Source organism: Hemiscyllium ocellatum, chromosome 19, assembly GCF_020745735.1.
Source record: "Hemiscyllium ocellatum isolate sHemOce1 chromosome 19, sHemOce1.pat.X.cur, whole genome shotgun sequence".
Taxonomy (NCBI): Eukaryota; Metazoa; Chordata; class Chondrichthyes; order Orectolobiformes; family Hemiscylliidae; genus Hemiscyllium; species Hemiscyllium ocellatum.
Genome location: NC_083419.1, coordinates 39,449,246 through 39,474,668, shown reverse-complemented (window position 1 = coordinate 39,474,668; position 25,423 = coordinate 39,449,246). Strand labels below are relative to the sequence as shown.

Here is a 25,423-nt window from a genome sequence, read left to right as displayed (position 1 = left end):
TGAAATTCAATGGAACATAGAGTAAATTGCAATTTACAGAGTTTGTGGGAACCTTGAGCCTGCCAGTGGTGCGCAGAGTCTTTTGATCCAGGAGGAACCGGTGAGACCAACCCCTGCAAATCTGCTCCAAAAACAAGCATTCCCTACGGTCATTAGCTTGTTTTGTCTCATTTCAACAAATAAAAAGTGCCCCGACGCCATTGCTGGGTCACCAGCTGAAACGATCACAAGATCTCAATTTTATTTCTGACTCCTTATTCTTCGAATATTCACGTTTTAGAATAAAGACACTGATGCCTCACTTTTAGTTTAGAATCATATAGCATTGAGACATTGTCTTAGGCCCTAACTTGTTCATGCTGACCACACATCCCAATGTGACCTGGTCCCATTTGCCAGCATTTTGCCCATATCCCTCTATACCCTTCCTATTCATGTACTCAATCCCGATACCTTTGAAATATTGTAATTATATGTGCCTCCACCACTTCCTCAGGCAGCTCGTTCCATACACACACACCACCCTCTGTGTGAATAAATTACCCCTCAGGTCCCTTTTAAATTTTTTCCCTTCTCACCTTTAACCTCCAGTTTTGGACTCCCCTACCATAGGAAAAAGGCCTTGGCTATTCACCTTGTCCATGCCCCTTATGATTTTGTAAACCTCAATAAATGTCATCCCTCAGCCTCCGACACTTCAACGAAATAAGGCTCAGTCTATTCATTCTCACCTATAACTCAAACCCTCTAGTCCTGGTAATATCCTTGTAAATCTTTTCTGCACCCTCTCAAGTTTAATAACATCCTTCCCATAGAATGGTCACCAGAATTGTACTCAGTATTCTAAAATTGGCCTCACCAATGTCCTTTACAGCCTTAACATGACCTCTCAACTCATTCAGACAAATGAAGGCAATGTACCAAATGCCTTAACTCCACTTTTAAGAAAATAAGTTAAAAAATCACACAACACCAGGTTATAGTCCAACAGGTTTAATTGGAAGCACACTAGCTTTCTGAGCGACGCTCCTTCATCAGGTGATAGTGGAGGGCTCAATCCTAACACACAGAATTTACAACAAAAATTTACAGTGTGATGTAACTGAAATTATACATTGAAAAGTTGATTGTCTGTTAAGCCTTTCATCTGTTAGAATACAGTGATAGTTTCACTTCTTTCATGTGTAAATCACAAAAGTTTTGTGATTTACACATGAAAGAAGTGAAACTATCACTGTATTCTAACAGATGAAAGGCTTAACAGACAATCAACTTTTCAATGTTTGATTTCAGTTACACCACACTGTAAATTTTTGCTATAAATTCTGTGTGTTAAGGTTGAGCCCTCCACTATCACCTGATGAAGGAGCGTCGCTCAGAAAGCTAGTGTGCTTCCAATTAAACCTGTTGGACTATAACCTGGTGTTGTGTGATTTTTAACTTTGTACACTCCAGTCCAACACCGGCATCTCCAATTCAAGAAAGTATGCACCTTCACCCTTAGGTCTCTTTGTTTGGCAACACTCTCCAGGGCCCTATCATCAAGCGTACAAGCCCTGCCTTGGTTGCCTTATCAAAGTGTGAACCTCACATTTATCTAAATTAAAGTTGAGGGAATGCATTTAAGGTGAGAAGGGGAAAGTTTAAAGGAAATGCGAAGGGCAAGTTTAAACACAGAGTGGTAGGAATCAGGAATGTGCTGCCAGGGGTGGTGGGGAGGCAGATATGTTAGGAGTATTTAAGAGGACCCATTTTTTAGTTAACACATTAAAAACATGAGTTGGCTCAGCTACCTGCTCAGGGAACTGTAAACGATTCCATAGTACAATTCAAAGAGTAGAGTTATTTTGATACCCTGTGCAATAATACAAGCCTTCAACCACAAACTCCACCAAAACTACAGATTAAACATTCAATAACCATTAACATTCTCCATGCAATTAGCAGCATGTGTCAACACACCAACAGGAACTATTTCAAAAGTAATGAATGAAATAAAGTGGTAGGTACATCTTTATTTATCTCACCTTTAATTTAGCAGAATAATATTTCATACGCTGAAAGGTAGAATGAAATACATTGAAATAAACATATTCTGAAAACATGAAAACTATCTCAAAACATTGCAGACTAAGTAATTATTTTTGAAATCATGTGGAGGTGATGGTATTGGACTGGGGTGGACAAAGTCAAAAATCACATGACATCAGTTTATATGAAACCACATGCTTTTGGAACCTGCTCCTTCTTCAGGTAGTGTGATTTTTGACTTTTTAAATCAAGTAATTGCTTTCTGTAGGTAAAACTTGGCTGCTAAATTGTACATAACAATAGAAGTTAGTATCTTCACTGAAAGAGGGAGAGTGATGAGGATGTTAAGCAGGAGCAGCACCTTGGTATCTTTTATTTCTGCCTCAACAGGCAGACAAGGCATTGGTTTAACATCTCATCTGAAAGTTTGCATCACCAACAATAATGCAATTCCCAAGTACTACTCTACAGTGTCATAGATTCGGGGCTTAAATCCAGGATAGAGGCTTGGTTTCATGGCCTGCTGAAGTGAGATTGCTATAACTAAAACAAGCTGACAACTTAAAACTAACATGAATGGTTATAAGAAGAATTAGAGGAGTTAGAAGAATTAGGAAAGATGACTAGAGGATGAAGATGGGGAGAGAGGATACAAAGCGGAGGTTCACGTTAGCAAGAATTGTGAAAGGTTTAGATAACTGTAGCACTGAAAGGAACAAAGGAAAAGGTGAATCAAATGAGGTCGGAGTCAGATGAATGGAAAATGCTACTGTACAGGAGTTCAAAAGTAAAGAGGGGCAAGACCAAAGAATTTGTTAATGACAATGACAATTGTAAATTCAGCGAATTAGGAATATGAAACCATTTCAAAATCCAGAAACTCCTTTCCTAACAACACTGCTGGTTTACTTACATGCACCATGTGGTTTACAGCAGGGCATGAAGGCATTCATCACCACTTCAAAAACAATTAGGCTTGGGCTATATTTGCTGGCCCAGCCAGAAATGCCCACATCTTTCGAAAAGTTAAACATTTAAAATCCAAGGTTATATTTCTCCCATATTGCCAAGTTAGAACAACATCAGTATAGACTGCTGGTTCCTCAAATGCTCTCCTTGACTTTCCACAAGTTGTGACACTGCAGTTGACTTTCAGGTTTGGAAGAGGTTGCTGTGTTATTGGTGAAGGTGGAGGGATCATCTCCAGTTTCAATTTCTATTCCCATTCAATTACACATAGCACCACACATTTGGAAACTGGGTGGACAGGCAGAGGTTTGAGATTCCAAGAGACAATATCAGCATTGGATGAGATATTCTTCACTGTCAAGTAGCTTACTGCTGCTGTTTTGGTTTACATGTGAATTCAATGTAATTGGGTGGGATGACTTGTACAATAAATTATTCTACATATGTATTCTAATCTATCACTGTATTGAACTTGGAGTAATGTAGCTTTGCAGAGGTTGTATAACTGAAATTTCTGGAGCCTGAATTAAAATTCTTTATCCTTAATATTCATTTGTATATTAGTGCTTCTTTCAGTGAGATAATTCAGATTATAGCTCAGAGTTTGGAAACACCACCTGACAACATGGTTTTGCCAGAAGTGATGCAACATCATTTGGTCCGGTCAGAAGAGGCTAAACATTTAGCCTCCTGATGGAGCCAAGTTATCACATAAGGCAAGACCATATAATATCATTATTTAAAATGAATTAACCGAAAGTATCCATGGCAACCACAGCAGCAGAAACTTTGCCATTGTTTTTACTCCTGATTCTATCCAGTGCTCTTTGTTGCAAAATGTGGATAATGGATAATGTCAAATTTGACCTAGACTATAACCAGCAAAAAGTCACAATCAAGGTGCAAACATAAGAAATGGCCATTTGGATAAGGTGTTATGAGAATATTCATAATCCATGAAAGCACAGACATTTCTAAGCATTCTGTTCAGACAGTTAAGACACACATCTGGAGCAGGTGGGAATCGAACTCCTGGCCCAGGATGCAAGGACTGCACCACAAGAGCCTCTTTTGTTTGAATCCCTGTCCCCAACATATTAAACTGGATTACCAGGCCTGTAGTGTCACACCCCTACACCACCCCTCCACGGAAGCATACACCAACATAAATCATCTTTTTACAGAAGTTAGATTAGATTAGATTACTTACAGTGTGGAAACAGGCCCTTCGGCCCAACAAGTCCACACCAACCCGCTGAAGCACAGCCCACCCATACCCCTACATTTACCCCTTACCTAACACTACGGACAATTTAGCATGGCCAATTCACCTGACCCGCACATCTTTGGACTGTGGGAGGAAACCGGAGCACCCGGAGGAAACCCACACAGACAGGGGGAGAACGTGCAAACTCCACACAGTCAGTCGCCTGAGTCGGGAGTTGAACCCGGGTCTCAGGCGCTGTGAGACAGCAGTGCTAACCACTGTGCCACCATGCCGCCCACGGTTGGGATAACTAGGAAAATAATACAACGCTTAAGCCAAATGATTCAATTTAAAACTGAATAATGCATACCTGTTATCAAATTCTGTGACATTTTGAATTTGCTTTCTGTATTGCTCAAGCAAAACCCATTCTGAGCAGTTCACCATTTTTCTCTGTTGCGTTCTGTGGAAATAATGAAACCGGACACCTCCCACGGGTGTGAAACAAATGTAACAATTAGGCAAATAAGTGGCATTCTTCACAAGCCAGTCGACACTCAATAAGGCATATTCATGGAGATGTAAACCAGCACCTGAAGAAACAAAACCAGTAGCATTTTAATAAAGTTCATGGTCTAAAACACCATTAAAATCAACAAATTGCAGATCTGATATTTACAGATAGTACAAAGACAACAATGTTTACTTCATAATTAACCAATTCGACTGCAGACTTTCATGGCTGTCAATACATATCTTCCAGATCCAATCAGATTGAAATTTGATTCACAAAGATGTTGAGGAAATGGTGAGAAAATGCTAATATAGCCTACCCCACTGTGATTACTTCTGCTGGATAACATTAAGCAGCTTGATACTTGAAGAAATCCCAACACTGAATCACCTAATCTTCTTGATACAGTGAAATGATGTTGTACTCTGCAATTTTTATTTCAAAATGGGAAAATCCCAAAAGTGACAATAAGTTTTTAAGACAATCCCAACCAACAATGGATAAATAAAACTACTCAAGGTAAGCTTCCAACTTCAGGAACATATGTTGAGTGAAAATACAATCGAGTGGTGATAGTGCAAAGTTCAATCAAATATTTTGGCTATACAGATAGTGCTTTATGTTACCAAAAATGAGATTGTCACAAACTTTTTTTCATTCAAAACAGATTAGTAAAGTAAGCAATGAGACAAGTGCACCACCAATTCAGTGATCAGTCAGAAACAATGATACCCTTGAAATAACAAGGACTTTGAAGTCTGCAAGCTGGATGCAACCACAAAGTTCCACAACTTGAGAACGAGGTCATTCTTCAAACTCGAATTGAGAAACTATTTCAAAAATTCTGACATGTTTTATTTATTCATGTGGTTTGTGTACAAAATGACAGCTTTACAAGTTGCTGCACTGCTTCAGTAACTTAACTGCCAGATGCTGAATATAGACAGACTTTAGAACCATCAAAGACAATAAAGGTCTATATTTAAATATCTCTCTCAGTATGATAGAACAGTACAAAGCAGGAAATAGATCCTTCATCTGCACTGACTCAGCTAGTTTGGTTGGTTGATCACACAAGAAACCCTGAATGTCACTTGGCTCAAGAAAGAAAAATTCAGTCAACATTCTCATTTCAATCGCAATCTTTATCCAGGAAATGCTGCTTTAAATTGCACTTGTTCAGTCATTAACTGGTCTTTAATATTATCCTGCTTACGTCAAATGATCCACTACTTGGACAAATTACTTGAACCCGAGAAAAAAAAATACAGTCAGAACACTTCAGGAATCATAGACTAGTAATAGATAAACACTTTCTGGAACAGGAGGAAATAAATAAATTCAAACAAAAAATTATTTTAATTGTCCAAGGATTTTGATATTTGCTAAGTTGACAGAACGTGAGAGGAGAATAGGTGATATGGTGCACTTGTCTCTCTCAACATTAACTGTCTAATCTAACAACCTTGTCACCTGACTCCGTCATTCCTCCATCTCCTCATTTATACAATTTTGTCTATTCCAAGTTTGCATTTACTAAGTTTTCAGAAAAACTAATGGAATCTGCTTCGACAATTGATTATGTGAAGAATCTTCAGTGAGCCATCCGTGTCAAGATTATTTTTTTGAACCTCCTGTTTAATTCTTTGCAATTTTAAATATTGCACCTTCTCATCAGAAATAATCTGCAATTATGCACCTCATCATAATATTCAAAAGGAGAACAAATGCTTTCCACAGTCTTCCTGTAACGCTGGTCTAAAACTCAAAGCACCAACTGTACCGAACATCTTGTTTAAGTTCAATATTGCAGTCTTTGTTTTTATCTTATTCCCAAAGATATAAAAATAAGGAATCTGTTTATCTTTTATAAACTTTGAATTATGATTTGCACTGGAGATTAATTTTGTAAACAAATTCACATCCTCTGACAGACTGGAGTTACTCTATATACTGCTGGGCAATTCAGAAGTGCTTATTTTATTTCATACCTGAGATATGTACACACACATGCATCAAATATTGCATGGTCACATTACCCATTCACTGATACTGACTCCATTTCTTCTAAAATTGCTGATTCACAGCAGATACCAGTTCATCAGTCATAGCAACCCTACAGTAAATGACCAGATAAAGTTTGCCTGCAATTCCCTGAAGCTATTTGACATCAAAGCTGAATCCAGTCACCATTCATATATGCCAGGAGTTAAGAGATAGCAATTCAGAGGACAAGTATTTGCTTTTCTCTTTAAAAAAATACTGCTAACCAGCGAATATTGACATCAATGTCTGTCTTGGATTAGGAGAGCTAACTGCAGATCAGGAATTTAACCTGGGCATCCATCCTCCATCCACTTAATCTGATATATAAATACAAGCCATTTCAGCACTTTCATGTTTTGTTTTGTGGATTCTTTCCTGCTCAAGAAGGTCCTCATGTGAAGCAAGAATCAGTACTGATGGGTGTGAGTGGCAGTCAGGACAGAAATGAACGAATACTAGAATACTGTCGCCAGACAAAAATTTGGATTACAATGCACTCAGCTTTTACTCGCAATTATCAAGACCCTGACTCCTGACAGAGGCCTGGTTTACGTCAATACTCAAAAGGAACTCATGCTTTTGGCATTTTAAAAAGTGAAAATTGGGCAGCTGCAGGATAATTACCACCCTTATTTATCAGTATAAACTGGATAAATCTTAGGCCGATATGAACACTGAATGCAATGATATCATATCCGAATGGACATCACAGTGATCACAGGCAAGTATAAACAGAAGACCAATTCTACAGAACAGTGACCATTTATCTGATTGGGAACATGCTGCTTTCATTAAATTTGTTTGTTTATAAAGGACACCAAACTTAACAGGGTGTTCCAAGAGAGTAAAACATCGAGTAATTATAGACAGTCCAATAAACTATTTTAGCACCTTACTGTAAAGGGTGTTGAGTCATACTTCTCAATGACTTGGAGATGCCAATGGTGGATTGGGGTGGACAAAGTTAAAAATCACACAATACCAGGTTATGGTCCAACAGGTTTATTTGGAAACACTAGCTTTTGGAGCGCTGCTCCTTTATCAGGTGGTTGTAGTGCTCCCAAATAAACCTGTTGGACTATAACCTGGTGCTGTGTGATTTTTAACATACTTCTCAAAGTCTACTGGCAATAACTGTACTTAATTGTAACCTGAACTGGATTCTTTCCTGATGAATTTCTTAAAACTGCCTAAGCTAACAATCCACAAGATGAGGCATGATATAAATCAAACCATTGCTCTATTTCACAGTAAACATACAGAACAAAGGTTACTCAATTCACATAGGAAAATTTATATTACAATAGGTTACAGTTTCCACATAAGTTGAATCAAATGATCCAAATAATGAATTTTTTTTTTAACATGCTTTCTAATACCTAAACCTTCTTATAATCGTTAGTTATAAACTTACTTCTATTTCTAAGACCTTTGCAGTTCAAATACAAATACAAGAATTAAAAGCAGGAAACCATTTGGTCTATTGAGCCTATTCCACCAATTAATATAATCATGGTTGATTGAATTATAACCTCAATCCATATTCCCACCTATCTCTAAAACCTTTTCATCCCCTTGTCTACCAAGAATTTATCCACCTCTGCACTAAAAATATTCAAATACTTTGGGCTGATTCTTCCTTGTTTTTGACTAAGTACAAATTATGTCAAGTTCTTTGGAGGAATTCCTGCTTGAGGCCTAACACGGATTCTTCTCAGACCTTACTAAATGCACCTCATTAACTTTCCACCCCACCTCTGTGGAATCCCCCGTTTTCAATTCCTTTCCTCTGTATTGTGGAGACAGCACTGAAAATCTGGTACGGTTGTGGTCTTCTCTACCAGTTCACTGGGAAGAAGACTCTTTTGTACCAAATCCTTGAGCGGGACCTCCAGGTCCCATCTTACCAAACACCAGAGAAGGGGTTGATAGCGATAGCACTGCAGTTCTCCAACAGGGACCTGGAGGTTGGGTCAAGAGTCTTCTTCCCAGTGAACTGGTAGAGAAGACCACAAATATACCAGACCCTCAGTGCTGTCTCCACAATGCAGAGGAAAGGCAAGAGGATCTGTCATCTTTCTCCACTGTACCAGGTTAAATGCCACTCTATCATAAATCATAGAATCCCCAGTGTGGAAGCAGGCCATTTGATCCAGAGTCCACACTAACCCTCTGAAAATCATCCCACCCAGATCCATCCCCTACCCAATTCCTGTAGCTTGCATTTCCCACAGCTTATCCACCCCAACCTACACATCCCTGGATAATATGGGACAATTTTTAGCATGGCCAATCCATCTAAATTGCACACCTTTTGGACTGTGGGAGGAAATCCACGCAGACATGGGTAAAATGTGCAAACTGCACATAGACAGTCACCAGAGGGTGGAATTGAACCCAATCCCTGGTGCTGTGGAGCAGCAGCACTAACCACTGAGCCAACTGTTACAATGCACTCAATCACTCTCTGCTACTGCACCCACTTCCCAACAAAACTCATACTTTACTGCTCTCACTGTTGTCTGCAACATCTTCCCTCGCCCAGTTTCAAACTTCACTAACCTTGCAAACCCTCTCTGCAGCCTATTCACTTAGCAGGGCACCCCACCACTGTTCATCTAACTGCACCAAGACTAACAACTTTACCACCCATTTCATCTCAGCCAATTCTTCCCTTTTTCTCATTAGAGAAAACAGCCCAGAACAGGACAAACAGAGCCAGTACAGATGAAGAGGTCCCCAAATTTAGGCTCTTCACCCCTACAAAGAGAATAGCTTGATCCTTGCAGCAAAAGGCTAGAATTGCTCTTGTGATGAGGCCAAAACATAAATGTCCCAATCTTGCAGTGCAGGTTCGGCTCCATGAAAGTGGATTCGCAGGTAGATAGGATAGTGAAGTGTGGCGTTTGGTATGCTTTCCTTTATTGGTCAGAGTATTGAGTACAGGAGTTGGGAGGTCATGTGCTGCTTTACACGACGTTGGTCAGGCTACATCTGGAATATCACACGCAAATCTGGTCTCCTTCCTATTGTAAGGATGTTGTGAAACATGAAAGGGTTCAGAAAAGATTTACAAGGATGTCCAGGGTTGGAGAGATTGAGTTATTGGGGGAGGTTGAATATGCTGGGGCTGTTTTCCCTGGAACGTCAGAGGCTGACGGGTGACCTTATAGAGGTTTATAAAATCATAAGGGGCATGGTCTTTCCCCTGAGGTAGGGGAGTTAAAAACTAGAAGGCATAGGTTTAGGGTGAGAGGGAAAAGATATAAAAAAAAGAGACCTGCAGGGCAATTTTTCATGCAGAAGGTGGTGCAGCTTCGTGTATGGAATGAGCTGCCAGAGGAAGTGTTGGAAGCTGGTACAATTGCAACATTTAAAAGGCACCTGAATGGGTATATGAATTGGAAGGGTTGGGAGGGATATGGACCAGGTGCTGGCAAGTGGGACTAGATTAGGTTGGTATCTCTGGTCGGCATGGACAAGTTGGACCGAAGGGTCTGTTTCCGTGCTGTACATCTCTATGACTCTATAACTGATAAGTCCCATTGTTCATTCTACTGCAACTCTCATTGTAACCCCACCGTCAGTCACATTCATTGCACACCACTTCTAACCCCGAGCTGCAATAGTTTCTTTCTTTGTCTTGCAAGTACCGCTAATACATCCACCACCTCCAGGTGGATCAGCCACTCCCAAAAATGCTCCATCTCCACTTTTGCTGCAAAGAATTTGGAGTCCTCAGAGGAAACAGTGGCAAGGCTACCTCCTGTAATCCCCACACCAGTTCATGTATTGATACATTAGTGAAAACATCAAGCTTAGAAAGTGTGGGGCCACAGTCTGGTCAACACCTCCTTGCAATAGTGACACACTGGCCAAGAAATTCTCCGAGCCACTGTCACCCAGAGGACTGCAGGAGACAAGGCAACTGATCAGCCCCAGCCAGAAGATAACTGAAATAGTTCCACAAAGTATTCCGTTACCAAGTCCCCTTTCATTTAAACGTACAGAGTACCTGACACTGATCCAGCTTCCTCAGAGCCAAATCTCAGTGAACATAACCTTGGACACTCCTGTTTATATCTGTCAGCCAAGGCTCCCTGATGGGACCAGGTTTACAGCCCCAATCAAATAACTCATTCTATGAGGTCCACCTGGCTGACCTCACTATGATCGCTACATCCCTTCCCCCATGTCCAGGATACAGGCCAGTTTTTTTTGCGTAGCTCCACCTGGGGTGTTTTGCCACCAAATCAGGTTCCTCCAACTCTGCCACTGATACGGGCATGGGTAATGCACAGTAGCTCACCTCTTGCCCGGGGTATCTCGGAAGAAATTCATTCTCCTCTTTAAACAACAAAGGGGTTGAGACAGTGACATTGGCCATGTCCATCTCAGATTTTGAGGTATCTTAAAAGCTTGAAAGAGGGGGAGAAATCACAGGTTCTGAAATAATCGGAAAGCTGAGGAGTTTTGCTCCCGCAACATTTGCAACTTTCATATGGTCCAGGACTATTGCCCCAACTCAAACTTTATACATCACTGGTCCAGACCTTGTGTCGACCATGCCTCTTACCCATGCAGAGCCATTCCCATGGTTCCTACAACAAACTTCGTCCTCTGAAGTAAAACATTTCTCTCTTGTAACAGAATCTGTAATCTGCATTGGTGTTCCCAATGACGTTTCACCTCCTCCAGTTCTCGGAAGATCAGATTTAACCTGGTGTGGAGTCTTCACCCCATTAACAACACTGCTGGAGCTATCCCTGTAGTTGTATGAGAAATGGTCCTGTAATCAAATAGGAATCAGGACAGTTTGGTATCTGGTGAAACTGTAGGCAGTTCCTTTAAGCCTGTGTTCAAAGTTTGGACTGCTCTTTCTGCCAGACCATTGGATAATGGATGATGTGGTGCTATATGATGAATACCATTTGACTTTAGGAAATTTTCAAATTACCTGCTGTTAAATAATGGCCTGTTATCTTTGACAAACACTTCTGGAACTTCTTATATTGCAAAAGAAAGGTGCAGTTTTTCTATTGTCACCCTATGTTTATAAACAAACTCTATGCACACCCAGCCACTTTGACTGGGTGTTCACAATGACTAAGAACATTGAGCCCAAGAAAGAACCTGTATAGACAAAGTGTAACCAAGTCCAGGGTTTACCTGACCAATCCCACGAATGTGTGGTAGCTGCTGGCAGTAGTTTTTGTCCTTGTTGGCACCCTGGGCACTGCTCCATCAATGTATCAATCCTAGCCACCAGACATAACTTCTTGCCAATTTGGACACACCAGATGACCCTGGTGGAGTTCAGCAAGTATCTGGCAGCAACCTTTAACCAGGACAATTACTCTTACTCCCCAAAATATGCCATTCGCTACGGTGATCTGGTCTCGTCAGGTTCAAAAAGGCTTTCAATTCTGGTGCAATGGTCTGAATTTGGCCTGAAGCTATGGGTGGCACTGTCTTCTTTTCTTTAAGTAGCATAACAGGGGTTTGTGATCCATTATTATTACAAATTTATGCCTGTAAAGGTATTGGTTTAACTTTGACTCCAAATATGACCACCAAGTCTTCCTTCTCTATCTGGACAGATTTACACTCCGCAATAGCTAAAGTCCAGATGCATGCACAGTTGGGCATTCCTCTCCATTAAGTCATCTATGAATTCATACTACCCTGATGCTGTATGAGGAGGCGCTGCGTACCAATATCAGATCTCGGTTAGGAGCATAGTGTGCCAACACCTCAGAGGACGATATCTGTTTCTTCACTTCACTGAAAGCTACGGCCTGGCTACGCAAACATTTCCAAGGCTGACCTTTTTTCAAAGAGTTGATTAAAGGTGCCAGGAAAAAGGCCAGGTCATGTGTGAACTCTCCATAATAATTCACCAGCCCAAGATCTAAGCTCTGGTAGACATTGGATGCCTTCAATCACACTCACTTTATCTTCAAATGAGTGCAACTTGGTCTCGTCAACTCTGTCACTCAACTGGGTCACTTTGGTTGTGTGGAGCACACATTTTTCCTTACTAAGTCATACACCCACCTGGGAGAAACATCTAAGAACGATATCCAAGTTCTCTAAATGCTCATTATTGGTCTTCCATTATTAGCACGTCATCTAGATATACCTTATAAAATGTTCTCTATCCTCCGCTGAAAAATTGCACAGACTCACAATACTCAAATAGCAATCTCATATATTGGTACAAACCATTATGGGTATAATTGTGATGTGGAGATGCCGATATTGGACTGGGGTGGACAAAGTCAGAAGTCACACAACACCAGGTTATAGTCAAACAGGTTTATTTGAAATCAAAAGCTTTTGGAGTGCTACTCCTTCATTATGGAATTGCTTTCTGGTCAACATGCAAAGTAGTCTTGGCTCCTCTGATAGTCCCTTTATTCCTGAAAATCATCCAGGTATTTCATTAGGATTTCACTCAGGCAGCTATTTTCTAATTGAAAAATATTGAGCCAATCTAGGTGAATTTTTCTCAACCAATTTCGCCCCAAGCCTTTTACTACAATCAGTACTAACTGAACCAGCTGCTTCTCATAACAGACCAGACCAGAACTAATAGAATCAGAGTCATAAAGCAATATAGCACAGAAACAGACCCATCAATCCAACTTTTACCCTTAATCTGTAAAGATTCTCCAGTATAGCTTCTCAGTCTAGCCAAGGTCTCGCACAAATTTAAGGGTTGGGAGTCCAGAGCGAATTTTGTCAAAGATTGGTTCTGCGATCACTGAAACAACTGCTCCATTAGAACCAGGTGACCATTTGACTTGATGTTTATTTTGATTGGTTTTGATTTGGATGCGGCTAAGCAATTTAACTGTTCCAAACCACGTGTAAATAGATGTTCTAGGGCATGGATAACAGCCTATGAGTTCCCTTACTCCATTTAGGTATACAGTGATTATTTTGCTGTCTTAAGTCCACTGACCAGCAACAACTACAGTGGGTTAAGTATCCTGAAGAAAATTCAGGATTTGACTTTGTTTTGGGGCTTTATTGTGGGCTGATGTTGAATCCTTCTGTTCAAAATCTATCTTTTATTTTCCAATATTCATTCATGGGATGAGGGCATTTGCTGACCAGACAGCATTTATTGTCCATGCCTAAACATTCAGAGGGCAGTTAAGAGTCAATCAAATTATTGTGGGTCTGGAGTCACATATAGGCCAGATCAGGTAAGGATGGCAGTTTCCTTCCCTAAAGGACATTAGTGAACCTGATGGGTTTTTCTGACAATTGACAATGGATTAATGGTCACCATTAGACTCCTAATTCCAGATATTTAAGTGGAATTTGAATTCCACCATCTGCCATCAGATATTATTTGGGTCTCTGGGTTGACACTCCAGCAATAATACCACTCGGCCAACGCCTCCTGAGGGAGGCTATGAAATTGCCTTTGCGAAGTGGTGTTCCCCAAGCTCAGACTGGCAAAGGAGTTCACTTCCATCAGAATACTTTGCAACTCATATGCTCCACTTGCCAGATGGTAAAGCCAATTACAGTACCTGTTTGAAGTCGAGCTGGGCTTCAGCTAGAAGGTGCTTTTGCATGGTTACATCATTAATCCTACATGCCAAACAGTCTCTCAGCATCTCATTAAGGGTTCAACCAAAGTCAAATGCCCCTGTTAGTTCTCTTAACCTAATCAAGCATCCAGTTACAGATTGCCCTGGTTCTTGTCTTGCAGAGGAAAACCAATAGCATCTCAGAATTAGACGAGGCTTGGCATCTTAATATTGCTTAACTAAATCTGTTAACTCTTGAAAAGTCTTCATATATGGTGCCTCAGGGAAAGCTAGGCTCCTAATAACTGAAAAAGCTGCAGGTCCACAAGCTGTCAGGAGAATTACTCATGGCTTTCAATCTGCCCCAATGTCATTTGCCTGGCAAAAAAAAAGCATTCTTTCCACATACTGTGCCCAGTCTTCGAAGGGAGGATCGAACAAATCAAGCATTATATCAGAAATGCTTACCCCTACTCAAAGAGGACTATTGCAATTAATGTTTTCAGGAGTGTGTTTTTCTCTCATCACCACTGGAATAATTCCAGAGGCCTGTATCCCATCACCAAGTCACCCTTCATTTGCATATGCACAGTCCATGACACTGATTCAACTTCCTCAGAGTCTTAGAAAGTCTTGACACTCCCAATTATGTCTGTGAGACAGGGCTCCATGATTAGACAAGATTAACAACCACAATCAGGGAACTCATATTCTATGAGGTCCACCTGGCTGATTTCTTACACTTACTACAATAACCCTGTGGTGCCAGCATTCAAGGGAGTTCATCCACATGCACAGGAAGGAACAGAGTGGCAGATAGGATGCAATGGCTTTCATTGCCCAGATGCTGCTCCAGCACAATGAGTCTGGCCACTTGCATGGATAGGTTGGGGACTGCCATGGAGATGTCGAGAAAGGCCTCACCATACTTCTCAAGTGATTCTGCCTCAAATCTCAAAACTCAGATTGCCTTGACTCCTATGAGATTCTTGTCCCTGTTGCAGGATCCTAGGTTTAAAATGGCAATCCCTAATTCTGGATTCTCCCATAATAGGAAACATTCTCTCCACATCCAACCTGTTCAGACCATGGTGATATTCTGTTTGATTCAAGTCACTACTTACTCTTGAACTGGTCCTCACTCTGAACAACTTCTCTTTCCAATCCTCCCATTTCCTCCAAACCAAAGGAATAGCCATGGGCACCCGCATGGGCCCCAGCTATGCCTGCCTCTTCATCGGATATGTGGAACAGTCCATCTTCTGCAGCTACACTGGCACCACCCCCCACCTTTGCCTCCGCTACATTGATGACTGTATCGGCACTACCTCATGCTCCCATGAGGAGGTTGAATAGTTCATTCACTTTATTAACACCTTCCACCCCGACCTCAAATTTACCTGGACCGTCTCAGACTCCTCCCTCCCCTTCCTAGACCTCTCCATTTCTATCTCGGACGATCGACTCAACACGGACGTTTATTATAAACTGACTGACTCCCACAGCTACCTAGATTACACCTCCTCCCACCCTGCCCCTATAAAAATGCCATCCCATATTCCCAATTCCTTCACCTCCACTGCATCTGCTCCCAGGAGGACCAATTCCAATACCAAACAACCCAGATGGCCTCCTTCTTCAAAGACCGCAATTTCTCCTCAGATGTGATTGACGACGCTATCCAACGCATCTCCTCCATTTCCCACTCCTCCGCCCTTGAACCCCGCCCTTCCAATCGCCACCAGGACAGAACCCCACTGGTCCTCACCTACCACCCCACCAACCTCCAGATATATCGTATCATGCTTCGTCATTTCCGCCACCTCCAAACAGACCCCACCACCAAGAATATATTTCCCTCCCCTCCCCTTTCAGGGTTCCAGAAAGACCATTCCCTCCGCGACTCCCTCGTCAGGTCCACACCCCCCACCAACCCAGCGTCTACTCCTGGCACCTTCCCCTGCAACTGCAAGAAATGCAAAACTTGCGCCCACACCTCCCCCCTCACTTCCCTCCAAGGCCCCAAGGGATCGTTCCATATCCATCACAAAATCACCTGCACCGCCACACACATCATTTACTGCATCCGCTGCACCCAATGTGGCCTCCTCTACATTGGGGAGACAGGCCGCGTACTTGCGGAACGTTTCAGAGAACACCTCTGGGACACCCGGACCAACCAACCCAACCCCCCCCCCCCCCATGGCTGAACACTTCAACTCCCCCTCCCACTCCACCAAGGACATGCAGGTCCTTGGCCTCCTCCATCGCCAGACCATAGCAACACGACGCCTGGGGGAAGAGCACCTCAACCTCCAACCACAAGGGATGAACTCAGATTTCTCCAATTTCCTCATTTCCCCTCCCCCCACCTTTTCTCAGTCCCAACCCTCAGACTCAGCACTGCCTTCTTGACCTGCAATCTTCTTCCTGACCTCTCCGCCCCCAACCCCTCTCCGGTCTATCACCCTCACCTTAACCTCCTTCCACCTATCGCATTCCCAATGCCCCTCCCCTAAATCCCTCCTTCCTCCCTTTTATCTCAGCCTGCTTGGCAAACCCTCCTCATTCCTGAAGAATGGCTTATGCCCAAAACGTCGATTCTCCTGCTCCTTTGATGCTGCCTGACCTGCTGCGCTTTTCCAGCAACACATTTTTTCAGATCTAAACTCCAGTGCTTACAAGTTTAGAAGATCCTACATTTCTGGTGGGATGCAAGGTGGGAGGGAGGGGGGAGGAGGTGAGAGAGAAGTGCAGGTAGACGGATACAGCCAAGGACCCCCTCAACCACGATAAAAGGGAGCTCTGAGGAAAAAGCAGTGTGGGGACAAGAGTTTCAAAGTTGAAGCCAGATCGCAGTAGGCAAACAGGGAACCTCTTCAATCTGAATTTTCCTAATATCTACACTACACACTAAGATCTCATTTACCTGCTGTTGCAGCAGTAACTAGCTTGCCACATGTCTCAGAAATAAACTCAAAAGGTCACAAAAAATCATCAGAATCACAGAGGTCATGAGATTCTATCAAATTGATGTCAAAGATTTATCTGTCATCCTATGTACCCCATTTCAATGCAGTGTTTAGGAAAATAATAAGTTTTGCCTTCAGAAAGAACGACAAGCTAACCATCAGAAGGTGGGCACGGGGACCATCATCACTATGATTTCAAGGGTTGCTGCTCCAAGTCCACTGGCTGAAAGGATTTAAATGAAGATTGACAGTGTAAACTACCACCAGCCCCTAGAAAAACAGTATATCAACAAAGTGTTCAGAGTCAGATAGCAGTCCTCGATGGGAGCTGTCTTCTTCAGATGGACCAGAAGAAATTTAGGGAAGCTTCCAGGGAACTTCAGACAGAAAGCAGGATGCTGCAATCTCAACTTTAATGAGAGTATTTTATTCCATGCTAACAGCCTGCTTGCTTTCTAGTATCTACTAGTGGTAGGAAAGAATTATAGATTTAGAGAAGAAAAAGATTAAAAAAATACAAACTGAGACTAAGTTTTATGAATGTACAATGCTTTTAAAGACTAGCTATTTTATCCAGTGTTCTCTGTGGAAAAAATATTACATCACAAAGTACGAAACTACGATTTTTACTCTTATATTTGTATGTAGCTTCATCAGTTGGGGTTTTTAGTTAGTTCTTGTCTCCAAATTAGAACTAGAATTCAAACCTCACCTCAGGATTTGAGCACAATTTATGCTAACATTTCAATATAGTACTGACAGACTGTTTCACTGTTGAAATTGTTTATAATGCAGAGGAGATATTAAACTGACACCATACCTTCTCATCTACATGAACAAGGAATTCTAACTCTCAAGGAAAAATAGCAATAACTTAAAATTCCTCTCTATGGAACCATATTTTGTAGAAATTGACCACCAGGCTAGCCTAAAAACGATTACACTTCTATGTAACTCATTGGAAATGAAGTGCTTTGAGATGTCTTACAGACATGAAAAAGAAAGACAAGTTGTTCCGTTTTAGCAGCTCTCAGTAATGTTTATGTTGAATTGGAAGATAAACTGGTTTGATATCCCCATGGCCATTTAAATTGAATTACAGCAAGGCAAAGATGGACCAAAAACCAGAGAGAGGCTAGGTCAATTACTCGTCATTGCTGAAGAATTTCAAGTCTTGGTGTTAGACATATTAGAAGGGTGCTTAGAATTGCAAAAACTCAAGTTGAATAGCAAAAGGCTTGGTGCTGCCAAATGCAGATGTGATTTGTTAGAATTAGTTTAGCTGGACCCTGTGAAACCTTTTAAGTGAGTTTTCACAATTGTTCTTCATGTTGTAGCCTCTTTAAATCTTGATTCCCTAAGAGGGAAGGTAACCAATGCAAGGCTAGACACAAAACTGATGATCAGAGTCTGTGCAAGAAAAAAAACTATTGTCTAATCAGTCTGTTCAGATATGTTATTGCACACGTCTGCAACAAGTGAGACTCGAACCCAGGCCTTCCTGCTCAAAGTACTATCACTGCAGCAGAGTCTATGCAACCAGGGCACTTTGATTTGACAACAAGAGGTATTAAATACAAGAAACAACGTGAAAAAAAATGCTAGATTCATAGAGATGTACAGCATGGAAACAGACCCTTCGGTCCAACATGTCCATGCCGACCAGATATCCCAACCCAATCCAGTCCCACCTGACAGCACCCGGCCCATATCCCTCCAAACCCTTCCTATTCATATACACATCCAAATGCCTTTTACCTGTTGCAATTGTACCAGTCTCCACCACTTCCTCTGGCAGCTCATTCCATACCCGTACTACCCTCTGTGTGAAAACGTTGCCCCTTAGGTCTCTTATATCTTTCCCTACTCACCCTAAACCTTTCTTTCTCTTTCTACTTCCAAAGCCACTTTACTTTGTATTTTTATTTTATTAAGTATTAGGCAGGGAGGATGTACGTTAAAACAAACGTGTACACTGATACACTCATAAGTATACTTTAATTGTCCGTTTTTATTTTGGTGCTCCTACTCATATGGGTCAAAGATCTGCATTTGATTATCTAAACAAGGCCAGGAGCTGATAAGCCCAATAATAATAGGAGCCAAATCAAATTCCATTTGCTTCTAACTAAAAGCAAAAAAAAACCCATAGTCAAGAGTACTCCACAATTAAATAACCAGAGAATGAGGGGCTGGACACCTTTGGTATTGATTATTTCAGTTTATCGATCATTTTGAGATGAATTCCAAGCCAGGTATAATTTTCTGTTTTTTGCTAGTTCTATTCATGCCAAAATTATTTTTCACAAAGCAAAACACTAAATTATTAGACATTAAGACAGTCCCTACCAACCAAATAAAGTAAAACAAACTGCAAGAGTTTTCTATATCCCCAAACAAATTGTGTGTCCAATTGCAGCAATTGTGGTCATCAATCTCACTTCCTATTTTAAAAACATTATTATTAATATTAATACTTGGCAGATGGTGAGCTATATTATAATAAAATCTATGGAATGAAAGCATCTGACACATTAACCAATAACAGAATCTATGTGAGAAGCAAAGTAATGAAATCTTGGACGTTTCAGTTAAATGCTTGCTCAATTAATTTTGCGATATCTGTGCAACATATAAACATTCATGGCAGACTCCCTCAAATTAGAAATGAAAATGATAAATTTAATAATAATAATTTAATAAATGTAATAATAATAATAAATTTGGGAAGAACACATAATCACTGACACAACTTAATTCTACTCAGCGAATTACTTTATGAAATCTTAAAGGACTTAGCCTTAAAGTTTGGATTACCATTAACTTAAATAATAAGCCTCAACAGATTTAGAAATAAAACGAAATGGGCATCTGAAACAAAAAAAAGATAGAAATTGCAGGAGAAACTCAGCAGGACAGGCATCTGTGGAGAGAAAACAGGAGAATTCAAAGTGGAGAAAGTGAGGACTGCAGATGCTGGAGATAAGTCAAAAGGGGGTACTCAAAAAGGCAGCATCTGAGAATCGATGTTTTGTACAAGAATGAGGCTTGAGGGCTGAGAGGGTGGACAGATAAATGACTGGGAGGGGGGGTGGGGATTGTGCTGGGGTGGAAGGTAGCTGAGAGTGTGATAAGTAGATAGAGGTGGGGGTAAAGGTGATAGGTCAGAAAGGAGGGTGGGCAGATATGTGAGAAGGAAGATGGACAGGTAGGACAGGTTATGACGGCAGTGCTGAGTTGGAAGGTTGGAACTGGGATAAGGTAGGAGAGGAGGGGAAATGAGGAAACTGGTGAAATCTATATTGATGCCATGTAGTTGGAGGGTCCCAAGGCGGAAGATGAGGCATTCTTCCTCCAGGTGTTGAGTGGTTAGGATGTGGTGATGGAGGCGGCCCAGGACCTGCATGTCCTTGGCAGAATGGGAGGGGTAGTTGAAGTGTTCAGCCACAGGGCAGCGGAATTGGTTGGTGCAGATGTCCCAGAGATGTTCTCTGTCTCCCCGAAGTAGAGGAGACTGCATCTGGAGCAACAGACACAAGAAATAACATGTGTGGAAGTGCAGGGGAGACGCCTACTTGCAGAGAGCTTCAGAGAACATCTCCAGTACACCTGCACCAACCAATCCCACTGGCCCATGACTGAACACTTCAACATTCACCCCCCATCCCCACTCCACCAAGCACATGCAGGTGCTGAGCTGACTCCATCGCCACAACCTAACCACCCGACGCCTGGAGGAAGAGTGTCTCCAACCCCATGGCATCAATGGGGATTTCACCAGTTTCCTCATTTCCCCTCCACCACCTTATCGAAACTTCCAACTCGGCATCTCCCTCACAACCTATCCACCTTCCTTCCCACCCTACCTTCTCCACCCTCCTCTCTGACATATCACCATTACCCCACCTTCATCTACCTATGGTATTATTGAATTCAAAGTGGATTAGAAACATTAACTCTTATTTTATTTCCAAAAACCTGCCGGATTTAAAAATAACTAAGTGTGCTCAGATGGATTTTCGACATGCACTGTCACTACAGATCAAAAAAAGTTGATTAGAATGAAACGTTTTGCACATAGCACTGTCACTTCATTTACACAGAATAATTCAAGATCTAGTCAAAAACGTATTTACGCAAGCACATGTTGCTAGATTGTTCTTTGCATAATTGACCCCGCTCAACCCTGGTCGCCTGAATTCGCTTTTATTTCTAGACTGCAGGTTACATCACAAAAAAGTTAAGTAAATTGATTTAAGTTTAATACAAAATACAAAAGTTTCTATATTTCAGAAAGTCACTTCTTAGCTCTATATACAAAATAACGTTCCAACTCATTTTCATCAATTTCATATCATCTATAAATCCATAAAGGGAGAAAATCGGAGTCATCTACAACCTTTTGAACTCTCACTGAACCGGCCTGTCAAGAATGCAGAGTGTTACCTTTCATTTTAAAAAGGAAATACACCAACACCTTATATTACATGGAATACTGTACTTAAGACATTCTCCAGCTTCGCACCGTGGGAGATTCACCAAAAATTAATACAAAAGGTGTTACGTTCCCTCGTTGATGCTTTCTAATTTACCTCGCATTCATCGCACAAACTAAAACAACTTTGATACGTACTTCCTCCCCAATCCCTTGATCGTTGCAGTACACCTCCGGATTCGTGATATCCTTACCAAGAGTCACATATCATTTAATCCAACCACTCACCAAAACGGGTATCATTTGATATAAAGTGGTCATTTTACCTTAATTTGAAATTTTAAAACACCCGTTCGGTTTTCCAAAATATCCGCAACCCAGTACATCATAGTCGATTAATAAACCTCATATCATGCTTACCTTTAGGCATCATCTGTATAATGTTAAAAACTGGACTTTGTTCAATTAATTCTTTTGCTCTGAAAAAGTGCATGGCTGGGGCAAATTTACCAGTTTTCATTCCTTCCATTATCTCCTTTCCTTTGATTTTCTTAAGTATATAATTAACCTGCAGTTCTTTTTCAGTCATGAGGAGATTACCGCCTGTAAATTGGAACTGTTCCAGTATCATCAAAGTATCTCGGTCGGCCGGGGTTGGAAAGGTTTGACACACAGCAAGCAAACAAAAGAAAAAGAAAAACACAGCTGCCTCTTTTCTGAAATGTGGTGCCTTCATTTTCAAAAGGCCACACGGTTGTGTACAATATTCAAACGTTAGCGAGAACTGAGAAGTCGAAACGTGTAACTTTCGCTTCTGCGAGTGACTCATACTTCCCTTTAAGGGGACACCTGAAGTGAACTCAACCGTTTTTTAACGCGTACACCCTATTTAAAAAGGTCACTTCTGTGTCCTAATGCCAACGACAAAATGATGACTTTAGCAGTCATTTCTCTGCTGATCACTGGGCAGTGATAACTTTTTCAAAAGGGGGCCAGAACGAGAAGCTGAGCGCACTGAGCATAATTAAACAAGGAAGTAAAAGGGAGTGGATGTTTTGGGAGGCTGCAGTGTAGAACTGGCCGGGCGGTGCACCATGTCACTGGCCCTTTCCCCAGGGGAGGGGATGGAGATGGAGATGTCTTGGGGAACGAGCAGGGCCTCAGCCCGAGGGTGGGCTCCTGGACGACAACCGTTTAGAACGCAGAGATCCTGGGAATGGAACGTTGGGTGATCCAGCAGAAACGCGCGCACGCACTCCGCCAACAGTTGAAGATCAGGATCTCGACACTAAATCTAGAACGCAAGGACCTAGCGGGGAGACGAAGGAGATTAAAGAACAGCTCCGTTCATCAATGTTTTCCCCCTGTTATCCCATCCTCAAAGTCCACAGGCCAGCCTCATTAAAGAACTCGACATTAAAACCCCCGGGGTGTGCACAATGTGTGCAAGCGCTTCTCTCCGCCCCCACCCCCAGGATAGCACGGCTTAGCCCATTGGCTGGTACCCAGGAGACGGTTGCGTCACTTCCTGTCGGTGGGAGCGAGCCATTCCATTTCCCCGCGGGGGTGTCCGAGCTCCGAGCCCGGCAGTTGCCGCTCAACAGCCCCGGCCGTCGCATCGCTTCGGCTTCGCTCCGGTGGTGGCTGTTCTTTACAGCAGTGCTGAAGCGTCGGTGGCGGTTTCGGTGAAGCGATGCGCCGGGCGTTGAGTGGCCCAGTGTGTCCTGGTCTCCCTCCGGCGTGTTGAGAAATTGGAGCACTCCCCTGTTGTTGTCCGGCCATCTGTTCCTCGCTGAGAATGGGGCTGCGAGATTGTTCCAGGATTACACACGCACGCCTGCACTGAGAGAGAGAGAGAGAGAGAAAAGGAAGGAAAGAAGAAGAGTGAGGAGAGGAACAGGCTGGCAATGGCAGGCAGCGCACACACTTAACACCCAGCACATTCTTTACACCAACCGGCATTAGGAGACTGGAAGCAGAGGGGGTCTGGTGTTGGGGAGGGTGGGGGGAGGAGGCTGGGGGGGTAGAAATTAACACAAGGAAACCAAGTTCGAGGAAAACTATCTTATGTGAGGAAAGGGGTTTATTTGATGCCATTTAAAATGTTCGAGGAATGTACATCTTCGACCGTTTCGGTAGAAGAAATTCGTTCTTGGTGGGAAGTACCCGCCATCGCACACTTTTGCTCTTTATTCAGGACAGCATTTGGGCTCCCAGACTTCGAAATTGAGGTAATTCTATTTTTCCCTTCAATGAGTTATGAGACTTTTCTTTCCTGTAAATGACTAAGTTGCCTCTCGAAGCCCCTGTCATTTCAAAAAATTCAAAGTTAGTAATCATGTGGATGCAGGATGTCAATCTCGCCTCCCAGCTGCTGGCTCAATTCTATTGTGGTTCTAAAAGCGCTCGATTGCACTCACCGATAGACTGGTGTGGACTTTAATCATCGTGGTTTACCCTTTTTGTATAAAACGCTTGTCTTTTTTTAAAAAAAAGTTTAATAAAGTTGGTATCTCCCAGATTTGGAAGGGGGAGGACATGGTGTGTTTCTTTAGTAAAGAAGGAGCGTGTCTCCCGATAAGGTGCTGCTGTTCTTCATGATCTGCTCTGCCACACATCCATCATAGCCATGGCATTGTTAGGAGAAAGAAGAGCCACATGCTGCTAACAAAGTTAACAGATTACCCTTTTAAACTACATTTTTTCAAAGTAAAAAATACCCGAAGATCAAAATATGCCCAATTAGTTTAAAAATGTACATTTTAACAAAACGGAGTCAACATCAGCTTAACTGGGCTTCGCGAACAGCTTCATTCAAAGGCGAGGCGTAGAGTATTTCGGTCTATTTCGCCACTGTTGTTAAAATACAAGTGTAACGAACTAAACTTACTTAGACAATGTTAAATTCGAATTCTGACATATAGATCTTAAAAAGAAGACAGCACGTTCGTTAATGCTCTTCAATCAGAGTGGGAAACGAAATTCAGAATCATTCGGTTTTAAGTAAAATTTAACAAACACAATTATTCACCCTGTTCTTTCCGATATCTACCCCCTTTCTCCCGTTGTTTTTTTGTTCGGCGAGCCCGTTGTTTAAAGTTGTTTCTCAGGGAGGGCGGGGTGTTGAAAGGCTTAATTCACAACGAATGTTTGCTCTGATTCTGGGAGAGGTTTTTGTTTAAAATCCAAATACGATGACTTTTGTATGTATGAAGTTGCAATCAAGAAACCAAGTCTCTGAATTGTGTTGGTGGTTTGTGTTGTTTTAAACGTAGAAAACAGTATACGTTTTGTGTGAGGCGTGTTCTGTAGCTTTTTAAAACTGAGTTTATACTTCTGGTAGAATGCAACCCGGATCAAAATTCTCTCGTGCTATCTTTGTGGGTCTCAATGTGTCAGCCAACCATCAGCTGGACTATGTATGTTCTCAGTTTATTTTGAAGATTAAGTTTGTTTTTCTTTCACTGAAATGCAACAAGTTGTTTATTTTCTCGATTATAGAGTTGCAGTTGAAAGTACGCTGCATTCTTTGTAATATATGAAGAACATTCTAGAAATTTGTTAACATGTTGATAGGACCGAGCGCCCACTCCTAAGATGGAGTGACCACTTCCATTTTATCTTTAAGGGCATTTTACCTTTTAACCTCCTGCTGCCCTTCTCTTTCGGCCACCCCTCCCCCCGAAATCTATTCATTGGTTT

General features: G+C 41.8%; 2 protein-coding genes across 2 annotated transcripts in view; one reads left to right on the top strand and one right to left on the bottom strand.

Annotated features, from left to right (window-relative positions):
- Positions 1-23,180, bottom strand: part of ada2a (adenosine deaminase 2a) — a 65,220-nt gene extending 42,040 nt beyond the window's left edge. The window contains exons 1-2 of the mRNA XM_060839843.1: positions 22,142-23,180; positions 4,578-4,800 (exon numbers count right to left, since the gene is read on the bottom strand). Coding sequence (XP_060695826.1) covers positions 4,578-4,800; positions 22,142-22,550 — 632 coding nt within the window. The 5' untranslated portion in view covers positions 22,551-23,180. The remainder of the gene's footprint in view (positions 1-4,577; positions 4,801-22,141) is intronic.
- A 643-nt stretch (positions 23,181-23,823) lies between these two features.
- LOC132825061 (chromatin remodeling regulator CECR2) overlaps positions 23,824-25,423 on the top strand; it is a gene marked incomplete at its 3' end in the record, with an annotated part of 127,869 nt that continues 126,269 nt past the window's right edge. The window contains exon 1 of the mRNA XM_060840068.1: positions 23,824-23,952. Coding sequence (XP_060696051.1) covers positions 23,824-23,952 — 129 coding nt within the window. The remainder of the gene's footprint in view (positions 23,953-25,423) is intronic.